Raw genomic sequence first — 13611 nt, 5'->3', positions numbered from 1 at the left:
TTTTACAATGTGTCACTGAGCCATGGTTACAGCTTTACACAATAAAGCATATTATCTGGAACCCAGCTGTCACCACCACCACCAACCCCAAGAACCATTAATTTATCTGACTCCTATGCTCTCCCTACTTTTTGGAGAAAGTTGCAAATGGCACACACACACACACACACACACACACACACACAAAACAACTGCTAGGTGGTATCATTTTCCATTCACTCAGGTACCCCACACCTTCAACATCCACTGTGCTACGAAATGAAGACTGATATTCAGAAATAGGACAGTGAGGCCTTTCACAGTCTACGATCATAAAAGAATTAATCTGTCACATCCAATATGCTATACAACACTAAGCAAGGCAGGAACATAGGAATTGTGTGCTTTAGGAAAATTTGAGCAACATTTTTTGAAGCTAAAAGGGTTTTTGTTTGACCTTCAGCTAACCAGAAAATCCAAATGACTCATACTCTCCATTCATCCCTCAGCACTCTGGTTTGATTGTGTTAGGCACCTTTTCCTAGTATCCCCAGCATGGCTCCACTCCATTAGCACATTTGGGGTACTGGCTGTGTTACTAAGGCTACTCTGTGGGTGTGGGTGTGCATATATACACACACAGGCACATGCATGCCTGCTAATTGGTGCTACTCATTCTTATCCAAGTAGTTGTTTTTTCTTACAACTTAGGCATCATTTTATTACAGCCTAGGAAACCTGCCTTTTAGATCATTGATGGAACTATGGACGATCCTCTTTTCCATATTATTAGGATTCCATACTGCTTCCAAGATGCAGGTCCTGTGTATGTTTTATACGCATAAGAATTAAACATGTACATTATTCCCTCACAAACTTAATGCATACCTCTACAATCTACTGAGCCCAAAAAGGGCTAACTTTCCATCATAGGAGAACTTTTAACTATAGGAAAAAGAGAATAGCTAGCAGGCATGAAAATGGACATCAAGCAGGAGTTTGGTATAAAATCATTTTAAAGCTGCTGGTCTAATAAATAAGCTGAATTGATATGGTTGTATCAGGCCACAGTATCTGCCATTGAAAAGCAATCAATTTATTTTGATATCAATGGAAAATCATGTTCAGAACAGCATGGGAAGTGAGGCACACTACATTTATTTGTCCTCTTGCAGTGTGTCTCAAAGCACCTCAATGCAGGAGGAAAAAGTGTCTTGTCAGAAGACAAGAGAATTATCTTCCTTGTTGGAATGTTTGTAGCTTTCTGGAGCACATCTGCAGGTGATTCCGTAAAGAGCTATAGTTACGTGATAACAGGAAATTTTAAACTACTGAAATCTGAAAAAAAAGTAAAATAGTCTTGCCTTATCCCCTTGCCCCCCAACTGACAGGCAAACACACACACACACACACACACACACACACACACACACACACACACTTCACTTGAGAGGAAATGACAAAACTGGTTCTACTAGTGGGAGTAATTTTGCAATAGAAAAGCCCCTTGGTTGTTTTTCTTGCTCTGATATCTTGTTTGTTGGCTTGTGGTCTCACTGCATCTAAACCATATGTTCAGATGAATACTATTAAAAATCATGGTGTGCCAAAAACATGTCTTTCTGCTTCAATAAATGACTGAATCATTGAGCTTTGTTTATGCACATAGAATTTGGGTTAAATTATATTCCTGACTTTCTCCTTCTTTGAAACCAATTTAACACAGTAGAGAGTTTAAAGCCCAAATTAAAGCATTTTAGAGAAAATTCAGGTAATTTGTAATTGTTTTACAGCCTAATAAGGTCTGCCTGACATAGACCTAGGTTTAAAATTGATCTAAATTCATTCCTGTCATCTGGAAACACACTAAACTTTGTTATTTGATCATGTATAATGTTCACAACTGTGTTCAGTTAGTCTTTTTGAAGTTTAGAGGCTTAGACACTAGATCTAATAAAGTAGGCATATATTTGTATGAAGGGAACAACCCCAGTATAGTTTCTTGCTACCTACATTTTAAAATTAATAAATTCTTGTTCTTTAATGAAGCAACACACATAAGCATATACTGAGAGTTTAAAATCAGACTATGGGTTGGCTTGTATAAATAAGTCAAGATACTGTATGGGGGAAAAAAAGAATGATTTTGAAGGCCATTATTAGAACAAGGAAAATCTATTTTCTGTAATATATTCTACTTTTAAGAGGCAAGTGATTTAAAAATCAATTTTAGATCAATTGTAAAAACTCTACAAAGAAATTATATAAGGTCAAATTATTTTCATAATTTTGACACTAATATTACTTATACAAAAGGGCCTTCAAAATCATAAAAGAAAGATTAAAATGATATCAAGTGGAGTTCCAAGGTTGATTGAGTTGTATAATATTCTCATTCTTGACAATCTAACTTATATACAATATATGCAAGCAACCTGAGTTAATCCAGGATACTCTGGTCTACGATTGTTCTTACTGTACTTAAACATAATAGGCAGCTTGCAGGCCTTTACTTTTCATCTGCAGATGGACTTCATGACAGCCCTTATGGGAACTGAAGTCCAAGAGGAAGCAACTGTTCTTTAAAGCAGCTGCTCAAAGACTTTAGGACATTCGCTATCCATATCCATTGGACGGGAAAAGATTAAAGTTTCTGAATCTTTCATTAAAAAAAAAAAAAAAAAAAAAAAAACCTGATAAAAACATAATGTTGGAGTGTTTGTTAACCATCACTGTAAAGGCCCTAAATTAATGCCCCCTTGTTATTTCCCTCCCCACATAGGCCATGATCATTGCTTTCACGTCAGACATGATCCCCCGCCTGGTGTATTACTGGTCCTTCTCCGTCCCTCCCTATGGGAACCACACCCAGTACACCATGGAAGGATACATCAACAGTACTCTCTCCTACTTCAACGTCTCAGACTTCAAAAGCAGAAGCAGGGGAAGTTCAGCCTCTGATTTTGATATCCGTACATGCAGGCAAGTTTTGCTGATATGTTTAAAAACGTACTTCACCCTTTAAAGGACTTTTACTGCAATGTAATTCTAAATTACTGGAAATACTTTATCCCCCTAGTTTTCTTTTCAGCCACACTTACAGACTAGGGTCAGAATTTACAAATCAAACCATAAAACGCATGATTTAAAGGTGAGAGTTTCAAATGATTACAGGGAGACTGATCCCGTAGAACAAGTCTTGTTTGCATCTTAGAAGTGAAGAAACTCAAGGAACCCCCAAAAACAAAATAATTCAGTTGTTATGCCTAATCTGTTATTCAAGCACAACTTTATGTACTGAATGACAGCAAAGTATCACTCTCCAAGAAATGCAAAGATGAGAAATGTAAAGACCTCATGCTCATTTGGCAGTATTCTTAGAGGCATTCCTTTCTCTCTGCATTGATTATAATGTCTGGTAAGGTCAACTATGGACAATGAACATCAAGTAAATCACTAATTGATAAAGTTTTTTGACTACAGATAATACAGTTGTTTTTTTTTTTCCCCCCAATCAGAGTCCTAACCTTACAGGAGGCTTTAAATCTCATTGAGTTCAGTTCCTCAAGCCTTTTCTGGTTCAGATTCTCAGCAACACAACCAAGAAACCAGAATTAAGCCCAAATAAATGTTTCTAGAGCCTCTTCAGAATCCCACATTGAATCTTATCTTACTTGACATAATTCTAAAGATTAATCAAACTCTTCCGGGTCTAATAGGGTACAGGCAAAAAATGTGAGATGTGCTTCCTGAGGGAGCCAGACTAACAGCAGTAGCACATGACATCTAATAAGGAAATTAGGTTGAAAATTATAACAAGCAGATGGGCAGCCCATAGCTGAGTGAAGCCTGAGGATACCATTCTAAAAATAAGTTTATAAACCTGTTTCTGAAAATATGCTACATTGTTTTGGTTATGCTCTTTTGAGAAAGCAGGAATAAAACTCTGACATAAAAAGGTTTTTAATACTTTTGTTTTTACACATATGGAATATGTCATTACCATCATCTTCCAATTTTATGTTAAGTATTACTGGAGTCATTATTTCAGGATTTTGTAGCCAAATTAAACTCTTGGAGAAAATTTATATGATGTCCGATTTTAAAAAGCTTTGCATTAAATATGACCTCTTTTGAAAGGGGCCCCTGCTTCCAGTACTTAGTCCAAAAGAATCTCCTGATATCCCAACGTTTTGTTTCCAGGTATCGTGATTTCCGGAACCCACCTGGACACCCACAAGAGTATAAACACAACATCTACTACTGGCACGTGATCACAGCCAAGCTGGCTTTTATCATTGTCATGGAGGTAGGAGAAGTGTACTTTGAAATAGCTTATAAGGCAGTATATTTGCAGACCTCTTCTTAGCCTTAAGACTCGCCAATTCTGACTTAAAAATACGTTCTTTTCTCTTGCTAGTAATTATTTTAGGACATCTGTTAATCAGATTTAACAGGAGCATACCCATAATGCTCTCATTAATGAAATGAAAGTGATTATCTGCCTGGAAAGGTAAAAACATGTTGTGTGCTAGGGGGATTGAGTGCCTCTCAATTCAGTATTGAGTGCCTTGTTTAAAAATCTGGGGCACTGGGCTGCATGAAGGCCTATGGAGGGGCTTATTCAAGACAACCAAGAGGTGATCTCTGCCCCTGAGAAACTTTTATTGCTGTAATAGTTTTATTTGTATTATCATTAAGTATTTTATTACATTTTCATAATATACCTCATATCACAGTTTCTTATAGTCCTAAAATTAACTAGCTCTTAAAAATGGCTTAAGGCAGCTATAAATTTGAAATTGGTCTAACCAATTCTACTTTCACTGAGGGAATAACTACTACCAAACTGTGAAGCCCCAGAAGGGTGTGGTCAGTTAGGATTACATTTAACTGCAGAAAACCCAAAACCCATCTACAGTGGCTTAAACAAAGGTTGATTTTTTCTCACATGACACAGTTCACTAGAAGTAGGTGGTTGCTCCCGAATCAATACCAGTGTGCTGATATGAGGACTGCATCTCTGATTCCCTAGGCTCGCTCTCTCAGCATGTCATGTATGGCTATAGTGTGAGCACTACAACTCCAAATGCAACACATTCTAGACAATGGAGAAAGAAAGGTGATGCTAGCCATATATGTTCCTTTTTGTCAGGAAAGAAAATGCTTTGCCAGAAGCCTCCAGGGCAGACTTCCACCTGTATCACATTGGCTAGAACCAGAGCACATGATTCCTCCTCACAGCAAAGTGGGCTGAGACCGGAGGCATTTGGTTTGCTCTAAACAAAGTGAGGATCTGTTAGCAAGAAAAAAGTGAGATAGGCTGCCTGGCTTTGATCATTTTCTACCATTGTAATAGCTACAAAAACAGTAACAGAAGAAGAAACAATTCATCATTAGCTCACCATCCTAAGTGGACTCCTGGAGTATCTGATATGTCAGCAAGAAATCACTAGTTTATATTCAAATATGTAGTTGCCAAAGTATTTAGACTTCTGATATCGTGGTTGACTAGATACTGTGAGGGGCCATTTCGTACAAAACATTCACCATCAGGGACATCTGAGTGGCTCAGTGGTTGAGCATCTGCCTTTGGCTCAAGTCATGATCCTGGGGTCCTGGGATCAAGTGCCGCATTGGGCTCCCCACAGGAAGCCTGCTTCTTTCTCTGCTTATGTCTCTACCTCTCTCTGTGTGTCTCTCATGAATAAATAAAATCTTAAAAAAAAAAAATTCACAATCAGCTTAAAGTATAATTTCCTTTGTATCTTTGAGCTCACTGGAAGGGAGAAGAATCTGCAAAGGGGAACAAAGATGATGGCTAAAATAGAGCAGTGAGCACCCCTGAAGCACTGGAGTGCTCTAAGAATGAGCACTGTCATTAGTGCCTCCCTCTAAAGGCTCAAGGATACTAGCAGTGGGTCAGAAGTGAGATGGACAAGCTGAGCTTGAGACTCTTGGATTCAGCCAGGGGCCCCCAAAAGGGCTAAATTTGTCTCAGAGCAGAAGGAAATTTGTATATTCTCTGGAGAAAAGATGTCCTCAATTTAGACCATAGTTTTTTCTCAGATTGAAATAATCAAATACAAGCTTCCGGAGATCAACAATTAAAAAAAACAAAACAAAAACAAAAACAAAAAAACAAACAAAAAAAAAAACCACAAGTAGATTCAGGAAAAAAAAAAAAAAACTAATTTGGACCCTCAATAACTTTAAGAGTATGTATCATCAGATTAGGAATATAAATCAAAGGTGTTTGAATATGTTTGAACAAATAAGAGATTCACAAATGAGCAAACAATAAGAAACTAAAAATTACAAGATAATTTTGAAAAATATATAGTTGTTGAAATGAAAACACCATATGGATTAAACAGAAGTTTGAAGAGAGAGTAAGTTGGGAGATAGGTCTGAAAAATATTACTCCCAGCCCATTACACAGGAAGAGAAGAAAATGGAAAATACAGAAAAGAGATTAAGTGATTTTCAAAAAATTCACAGAAGGAAAAAAAAAAAGATACTAGAGAAGAGGCAATATGTGAAGAGTTAAGGGCTAAAATTCTTCCCAAAGTAATGACAAGCATCTGTTCACAGAGCAGAAAGCACAGCAAACACCAAGCAGAATAAAGAAATCCATGCTCACACAGATTGTGACAAAAGTGCAGCTCATCAAAGATAAGATCTTAAAAGTAACCAGAGAAAAAGGACAGATGAGTAATAAGGAAAATTAAAATTGGAATGAGAGTAGACTTTAACATAGAAGCCAGAAGAGAGAAGTCAAATATCTTCAGAATGCTAAAGAAGGCAGCTATAAACCTAGAGTTATAGCAAAACTTTGAATAATTGAAAAATCTTTCCATAAAGAAAACACCAGGCCATATGGTTTTGTAAGAGAGTAATGCCGTACTTTCTAGAACAGATCATTTTAGTTACCTCCAGAGATTAGAAAAAAGAAATACTCTCCAACTCCTTTTAGATCCTAAAATCAGACAGGAATAGAAAGAAGAAAATTATAATCCAGTCTCCTTCATTACATAGATGCAAAGATCTTTCTAAAATATACCAATTGAAGCTAGCAATATGTTTTTTAAAGATGACATCAGACCACATTGGTTTATCCCAGAAAGGCAAGGGTGGCATAACACAGCAAATCCACATGTCTGTAAGTATTACCTACCATCAAAAATAGATGGGAGAAAAACCCTCTTTTTCCAATTTTTGCCTCTTTTCTATATAATTTCCAGCATTCAGATCTCTGTCATCTCAAATATTCTCCACCCTCACATTACCTAACTTACCAGAAGTATTTGACCCAGCTGATCACGGTCTCTCCTCACATGGCTCTCATGAAAACACTTTTCCCCCCCTTTCCTCTTACCTCACTAGGCAGTTCCTTCTTAATTTCTTTGCTAGTCCCTTCCTTCTCTTCTCCTTAGTGATCCTGGAGCTCATTCCTTGGTTGTCTTCTTTTCTCTCTCCCCTCAGCCTTGGTGACCTTACACAGTCCATTGGCTTTAAGTGCCATCTAAATGCCAGTGACTCACTGTTCTCCAGAACACCTCTCCTGAACTCAACCCATGAATCCAACTGCCTACTCGACCTTTCTGCTTGGAAAGCTACCAGATAAATCTACTGCCCCAAATGCCTCTATTTTCTTAAATCCACTTGGAATAGTCTCCTCCCAATCCTGCCCTAAATGTTCCATCCACAGGGAGTCGGTCCCCTCTCAGTCACGGGAGTTACATCTCACTGGTTGTTCAGAACAAAATTCTTGGAGTCCCCCCACTTGGCCCACATATAGTGCTGTTGGCTTTTCCTTTGATAGTACATTGCATAACTGACCACATCTTGCCAGCTCTGCTGCTACTACCAGGTTGGAGCCACCATCATTTCTTGCCTGAATTAGGGCCACAGACTCCTAACTGGGCTCCCTCTTGTCTTCATATCTCACTCAGAGTAAAAGGCAAAGTCCTTACAGTGTCGTGCAAGGCCTGACACAATCTGGCCTTGCCCTGTTACCTCTCTCAAGTCCCTTCTGTCCTCACTCGCTTCACTCCTGCCCTGCCATTCCTAAAATACAGCTGTAGGCTTCCCCCACTTAGGCTCTGCACTTCCCTCTGCCTTGAATGTCTTTCCTCCTGGTTTCTGCATGGCTAGTTCTCTCACCCCTTTAAAGTCTTTGCTCAGTGAGGCATATCCAGACTAATCTGTATAAAATCTATATGAAATCTGCCTCCCACATAACACAGAAACTCTTACTCTGCTTTACTGCTTTCACCAGGCTCTTACCACCTTCACACCATGTGCAATTTATTTTTAACTGGGTTTATTGTGTATTATCTGTCACCTTGGTAGGTCAGAGATTTTTTAATAATGAACAAATAAAAATGTGTTCAATGTCATTAGTCATCAGAGAAATGTAAGACCAGAGTGAGAGACCATTTTATCGTCACTATGTGGGTGAAAAAAAAAGAATTGATGACAACAGGCGCTGGCAAGAATGTAGAACAACTGAAACCATCATACGCTGCTGGTGGGCGCGGAAGCTGGTTTAACTACTTTGGAAAATACCTGGCACCATCATGGAAATTTGAACATTCATGGAACAGAGCCTTGGCAGTTCTACTCCTAGGTCATCCCCTTGAGAAACTCACAAATATCCTCCAGAATCCAAGTACAAAAACATTCCCATCATCGTTGTTTCTAATACAAACACTGAAAACAACCCAAATATGTTTTGATGGGGGAATGGATAAATTATAGTATATGCAAACAGGAGACTATTATACAGAATTGATAATGAATGGACTACAGCTATGTGCGATAACACTGATGGATTAGAAACTAGTTTTGAATGAAAAAAAGTAATTTTTAGGGGCTCCTGGATGGCACAGTCGGTTGAGCATCCGACTCTTGGTTTCAGCTCAGGTCATGATCTTGAGGTCATGGGCTCAAGCCCTGTGCTGGGCTCCATGCTCAGCAGAGTCTGCTTGAGAATCTCTCTCCCTCTCCCTTTGTAGCTCCTGCTCGTGTGCACTCGCTCTCTCAAATAAGTTTTCTTTTTTAGAAAGTAATTTTCAAAAGACTATATAATATCGTACTTTTTTAGAAAGCTCAACTCGAGTGAGACTCGAGACTGGGGATAGATACATCTTTGGTTAAACTGGTTTTCAAAAATAAAATCATACAGATATACTCAGACAGATGGGAGAGTGTTAACCTTTTGGGAAGAGACCTGGGAGTGAGATAGAAAAGAAAAACACAGGAAAAATACTACAGCATTGCCAGTGTTCTAGATATTAGATACATTCTTTTCTACATATCGAATAGTATTCTTGAAATTTTTAAAGTTAACAAAATGTAGCTCCTTGGTAGACCCACTTCTAGTGGGAGGGACAGGTTGTATGTGTACAATGCCCACCACCTTGACCAGATATATTGCCATGATGACTAGCAGAAAAAAAGAAAAAAATTAAAGGAACTCTGTGTTCCCCTCCATTTTTTTGTGATTGACATTTTTTCTTCTTCTCTCCCACAGCATGTCATCTACTCTGTGAAATTTTTTATCTCCTATGCAATTCCAGATGTATCGAAAAGAACGAAGAGCAAGATCAAGAGAGAAAAATACCTAACCCAAAAGCTTCTTCATGAGAATCACCTCAAAGATATGACGAAAACTATGGGGGTCATAGCCGAGAGGATGGGGCCAGTGGTAACAGATAACAATTTACGACCAAAATCAGAATAAGAGCTTTATGTTCTGAGAAGCACTTTACAGAATTTTACTCTGTCAAAATATATTATGAATCACTAATGAGAATGTTTAAGTTAAAACACTTTGGCAAATAGGAATCTTCGCTATTGCCATTTTCATATCGATTATTTTTTCGGTTTCAGCCAGCCACGCAGGGACTGGAAAATGTAAAACTTAGATCACGAAGTGCATAAAACTAATCACCTGGAAAACCAGAAATGTTACCCTTTTTTGATAAACTGGGATTTCTGTAGCACAAGAGAGATCTTGTAGTGTGCTTAAAAACCACCCCTTCCAAAGCAGAATGGATTTTGTCCCTCCGTTTGATTATTTTTATTCCTTTCTGTTCTCAAGCACATGATCCCCCTTCTAGGCAGTGTTTCATTGCTTCACTTCGCCAGATCTGTCCTAGAGTCATCTCTCCCTCATGGCACTTTCGTTAAAGACTAGACATGCTAGCTTTTGTGTGATTAAAAATAGCTAACTCAGAATTCAGTTTGAGTGCTATAGTAAGTGGCAAATAGACCAAAGAATTCACAATATTTAGGTGTATTAGCACATCCCTACAGAAAATGAAACCTCACTTAATAAGAGGAAATAGTCTCAGCCTTCATTTTGGCCTGTCTTTCCATCTCAAAGAAACACTCTTAATGGATTGGAATAAAGATAGCAAGGTTCTGAAGTGTTTTTGTATTAATCCACAGTGACATCTTTTATCTTCCGGGAGCACTCTAGAATGTTCTGTGCCTAATCAGTGTTGACTGCTTTGCACATCTCAGGAGAGTAAGATGACAAAAGAGGGGAAAGTTACAGATTCAAATAGAATTGTAATTCTTATCGATCAGGATAATTAATTTACCTCTTCTAAAGATACGTAATTTCTTTTTAAAAAAAAATTGAAATCAAGCGATTAAAATTACATTTTTATCAACATAATGGTCTGGAAAGGTAAGCCCATGAGTTTCCCCAGGTGCCCTCTCTTCCTTAGATCCAGGAGCTCCGGCATTACAGATCACAAGCCCGCCTGGGACTGGCTCACCGAACAGCCCCTGTGCCATGACCACCACGGTGCTGTGCGCTTAGCAGAACAGCAAGTGCCCTAATCGGCAGGGAGCGTCTATCCTTTCGGGCAGGGATCCTGCATTTCCAAGGGATCGCCATACCAAAGCATCTGCCCCGGTGAAGGTGGTTCCCTACATCCTCCATTCCCTTGTTCCCAGCCCAGTAACTTGTTGGTGACCTGCACACCCCAGGGGAGGAGTGGCAGGGAGAGGAAGGAGACAGGAGGACACCCAGATCACTCTTGATCCAGAAGAGAGACTCTGGTTCTGATCCCAGCCTCCCTCAAGCCACAGTCCGGCCACAACCCTTTCCGTCTGCTGGACCTACCTCCCTGCTGAACGCCCGTCTGCTCCACGTATATCTGGCCTTCACTCTGTTCAGCTCAGCATCTTTACCTGTCCTCTACTGCCTTTCAGGTGCAGGGCCCTCAGGTGGGCTCTGGAGACAACTGGGGGCCTGCACCGCTCACTCTGGACTGTAACAGGGCGGTGCTGGCTGCAGGAGAGGGGGCCCTGCACTGGGTTCTTGCTGGGTGGGTCACCACCCACTGCGGTGCTGCTAAATGCCCAGGTGCCAGGAGGAGCCCAGCCACTCCGAATCCCAGCAGCAAAGGAAAGGGAAGGCTGTGTCGGTGAGCAGACTTAGAGGCTTGTCATAATAGAACAGCTTACCTCAAGGTCACTGTTCTAAACACATGCCATGAATGTTTTGGTGTTTTTGTTTTTTTTAAAAACACTATCTCTGTAGGATTCTTCTAAGCAGTATTCTGGACTTCTGAATTGTCCCCCTGGATCAGGGACAACATTTCGCTAACTCTCTTGGTCACGTTCACAATGTGAAGAGCATGCTCACAACAAGCCACATGAGCCCTGACTGCACAGGGAGTCAGAAAGGATTTTCCTCCCAGCTCCTCATTCTGCACAGCGCAGCCTGGGTGCATCTGGTCCTGTCCCCGCTCACCTGTGACACTGCTCCTGCAAGTGGTGTCCCTTCCTCTCCTGTTACCTCTGCTCTTTGCTGAAGCGTATGACTCTCTCCCTGTGTCGGATTGGGCGACCACTCACTGCTTATGAGAGCATAGAAAGGGAAATGTTCTTGCCTTATCTTCTTGTATATAAAACTTTAAGAGAATCGTGCATTTATGTTTTCATGAATCATCTTTCATAAATCATCTTCATAGTTTAAAATGTGCTTTTGTGGACAGGAGGGGAAAAAAAAAAAAAAAAAAAAAACCTCTACATTTTTAAAGGCAGGAAATCTGATGTATGACACTGCCAGTATTCCCCAAACAGCAGAGTAGCGGGGAGCCAGGGTCACCTGTGACACCTACAGTGTTAATGTAACTCGAGTGCTGACTTGTCGGTGGTGAAGAAAAATGTGGGGCTGTGTCTGCAGGCAGGCACGACCTGGATCTGCTGCTTCTAGAAGCAGCCTCCCAGGAAGAAGGGTGAGTAGGACAGTGCACCCACAAGAGGAAACTCTGGCCCTCGACCTGCCCAGTGTTAACCACTAGAGAACTTTACGTTTTCTCTCCTTTTGTAATGCCTACGAGTCTTAACAGATTGGAGCATTAGACCAAAATACTCAGGAGATTTTTCTTTAGTATCCCTCAGCTACTCCAGACATGGCAGTAGAAAGGGACTGCTATCATTTTTGTTTGGAAACTAAACGAGGCCATCTTATAAACCGTCACCAAATGCCTTCCCTTTTAATTACCCGTGCGTGTAGCCTGAATTGCAGAAAACATCAATTCACGATGGGGGGCAGGATATGCTCCGTTATTGAAACACTTCCTATGCCATTTTCTGATTGTACACATTATATTTTAAGATGTTTGAAAAGTTAAGATGTATGAGCCACTTAACTAAAGCAGAACCGAAATAGTCATGATGCTTTCGTACACTGTGGCATAAGATGTAAAATTTGTAATGTTTTGTGAATGTGCATTTTAATATTCTTTTATAATTATGAGCATTTTAATAAATTCATTTTTAAGAACAACACCGTGGTCTGCTCTGTTTTGGTCTTCATGTTTTCAAGAAGGCGAGCATATCTATATCTGCTATTTATCAAGTATGCATCAGCCAGATAACACACGTGTGCTTTTGCGTAGAGGCTAAGCTAAATCCTTCACAGCCTATGCTTACCTTGAAACAATTTTTCTGGACAAAATTGGGTGTGAGTCTTTAGCTGGGGCTGCTCAAACCCAGTTGTTGGGAGTGAGCCCTGCCCAGGGTGCTGTGCCTGGAGAGCAGGTGGGCGCCAGAGACAGCCGACGTCTGCTCACCACACCCAGTGCACTGGCGTCAGGCAGCATCAGCAAGGAGGAAGAGGCCCTCTTCCACAACCAGAGAAAGTTGCCTGCTGATGCTAAACCAGGATTGCAGGGCACAGTGCCACCCCAGAGAGGACAAGTCTCTAATAATCCCAGAAAGGCTCTGTTTGAACCTGCAGAGGCACTGGGTACAGAGAGGGAAAATTATGGAAAATAAAGGAAAATCTCATTTAAAAAAAAAAAAAAAAAAATCAACCTTTTGACTGGGACATTTCCAGATTTTAAATCTGTTTTGTTGGGGGCTTTGGGTTTTTTATTTGTTTTTTGTTTTGTTTTTGGCCAGATTTCATTAGGCTTCCAAGAAAACTCTAAATTGAGTATAATCCATAACTGGACCAACAGGAAGAAACCTTTTCTGATCCTTATATGACCCCTTGGGACCAGTATTAACATTATTCTTAACCTTCAAGCCTTTAGGCACAGCAAAGGGCTGACCAGAATTTCGGTTAAGCTAACTAAGTACCCCCTTCTCATTTGCAGG

The 13611-nt window shown here is 40.0% G+C and overlaps 1 protein-coding gene across 5 annotated transcripts in view; it reads left to right on the top strand.

Annotated features, from left to right (window-relative positions):
- ANO6 (anoctamin 6) overlaps window positions 1-12796 on the top strand; it is a 186210-nt gene extending 173414 nt beyond the window's left edge. For all 5 annotated transcript variants that reach the window (XM_072798241.1, XM_072798240.1, XM_072798244.1 and 2 more), the window contains 3 exons: window positions 2762-2961; window positions 4183-4288; window positions 9518-12796. In XM_072798241.1, coding sequence (XP_072654342.1) covers window positions 2762-2961; window positions 4183-4288; window positions 9518-9727 — 516 coding nt within the window. In that variant the 3' untranslated portion in view covers window positions 9728-12796. The remainder of the gene's footprint in view (window positions 1-2761; window positions 2962-4182; window positions 4289-9517) is intronic.
- The last annotated feature ends 815 nt before the right edge of the window (window positions 12797-13611 follow it).

The sequence above is a fragment of the Canis lupus genome, chromosome 25 (assembly GCF_048164855.1).
Source record: "Canis lupus baileyi chromosome 25, mCanLup2.hap1, whole genome shotgun sequence".
NCBI classification, from domain to species: Eukaryota; Metazoa; Chordata; class Mammalia; order Carnivora; family Canidae; genus Canis; species Canis lupus.
This window is presented reverse-complemented; position numbering and strand designations above follow the sequence as displayed.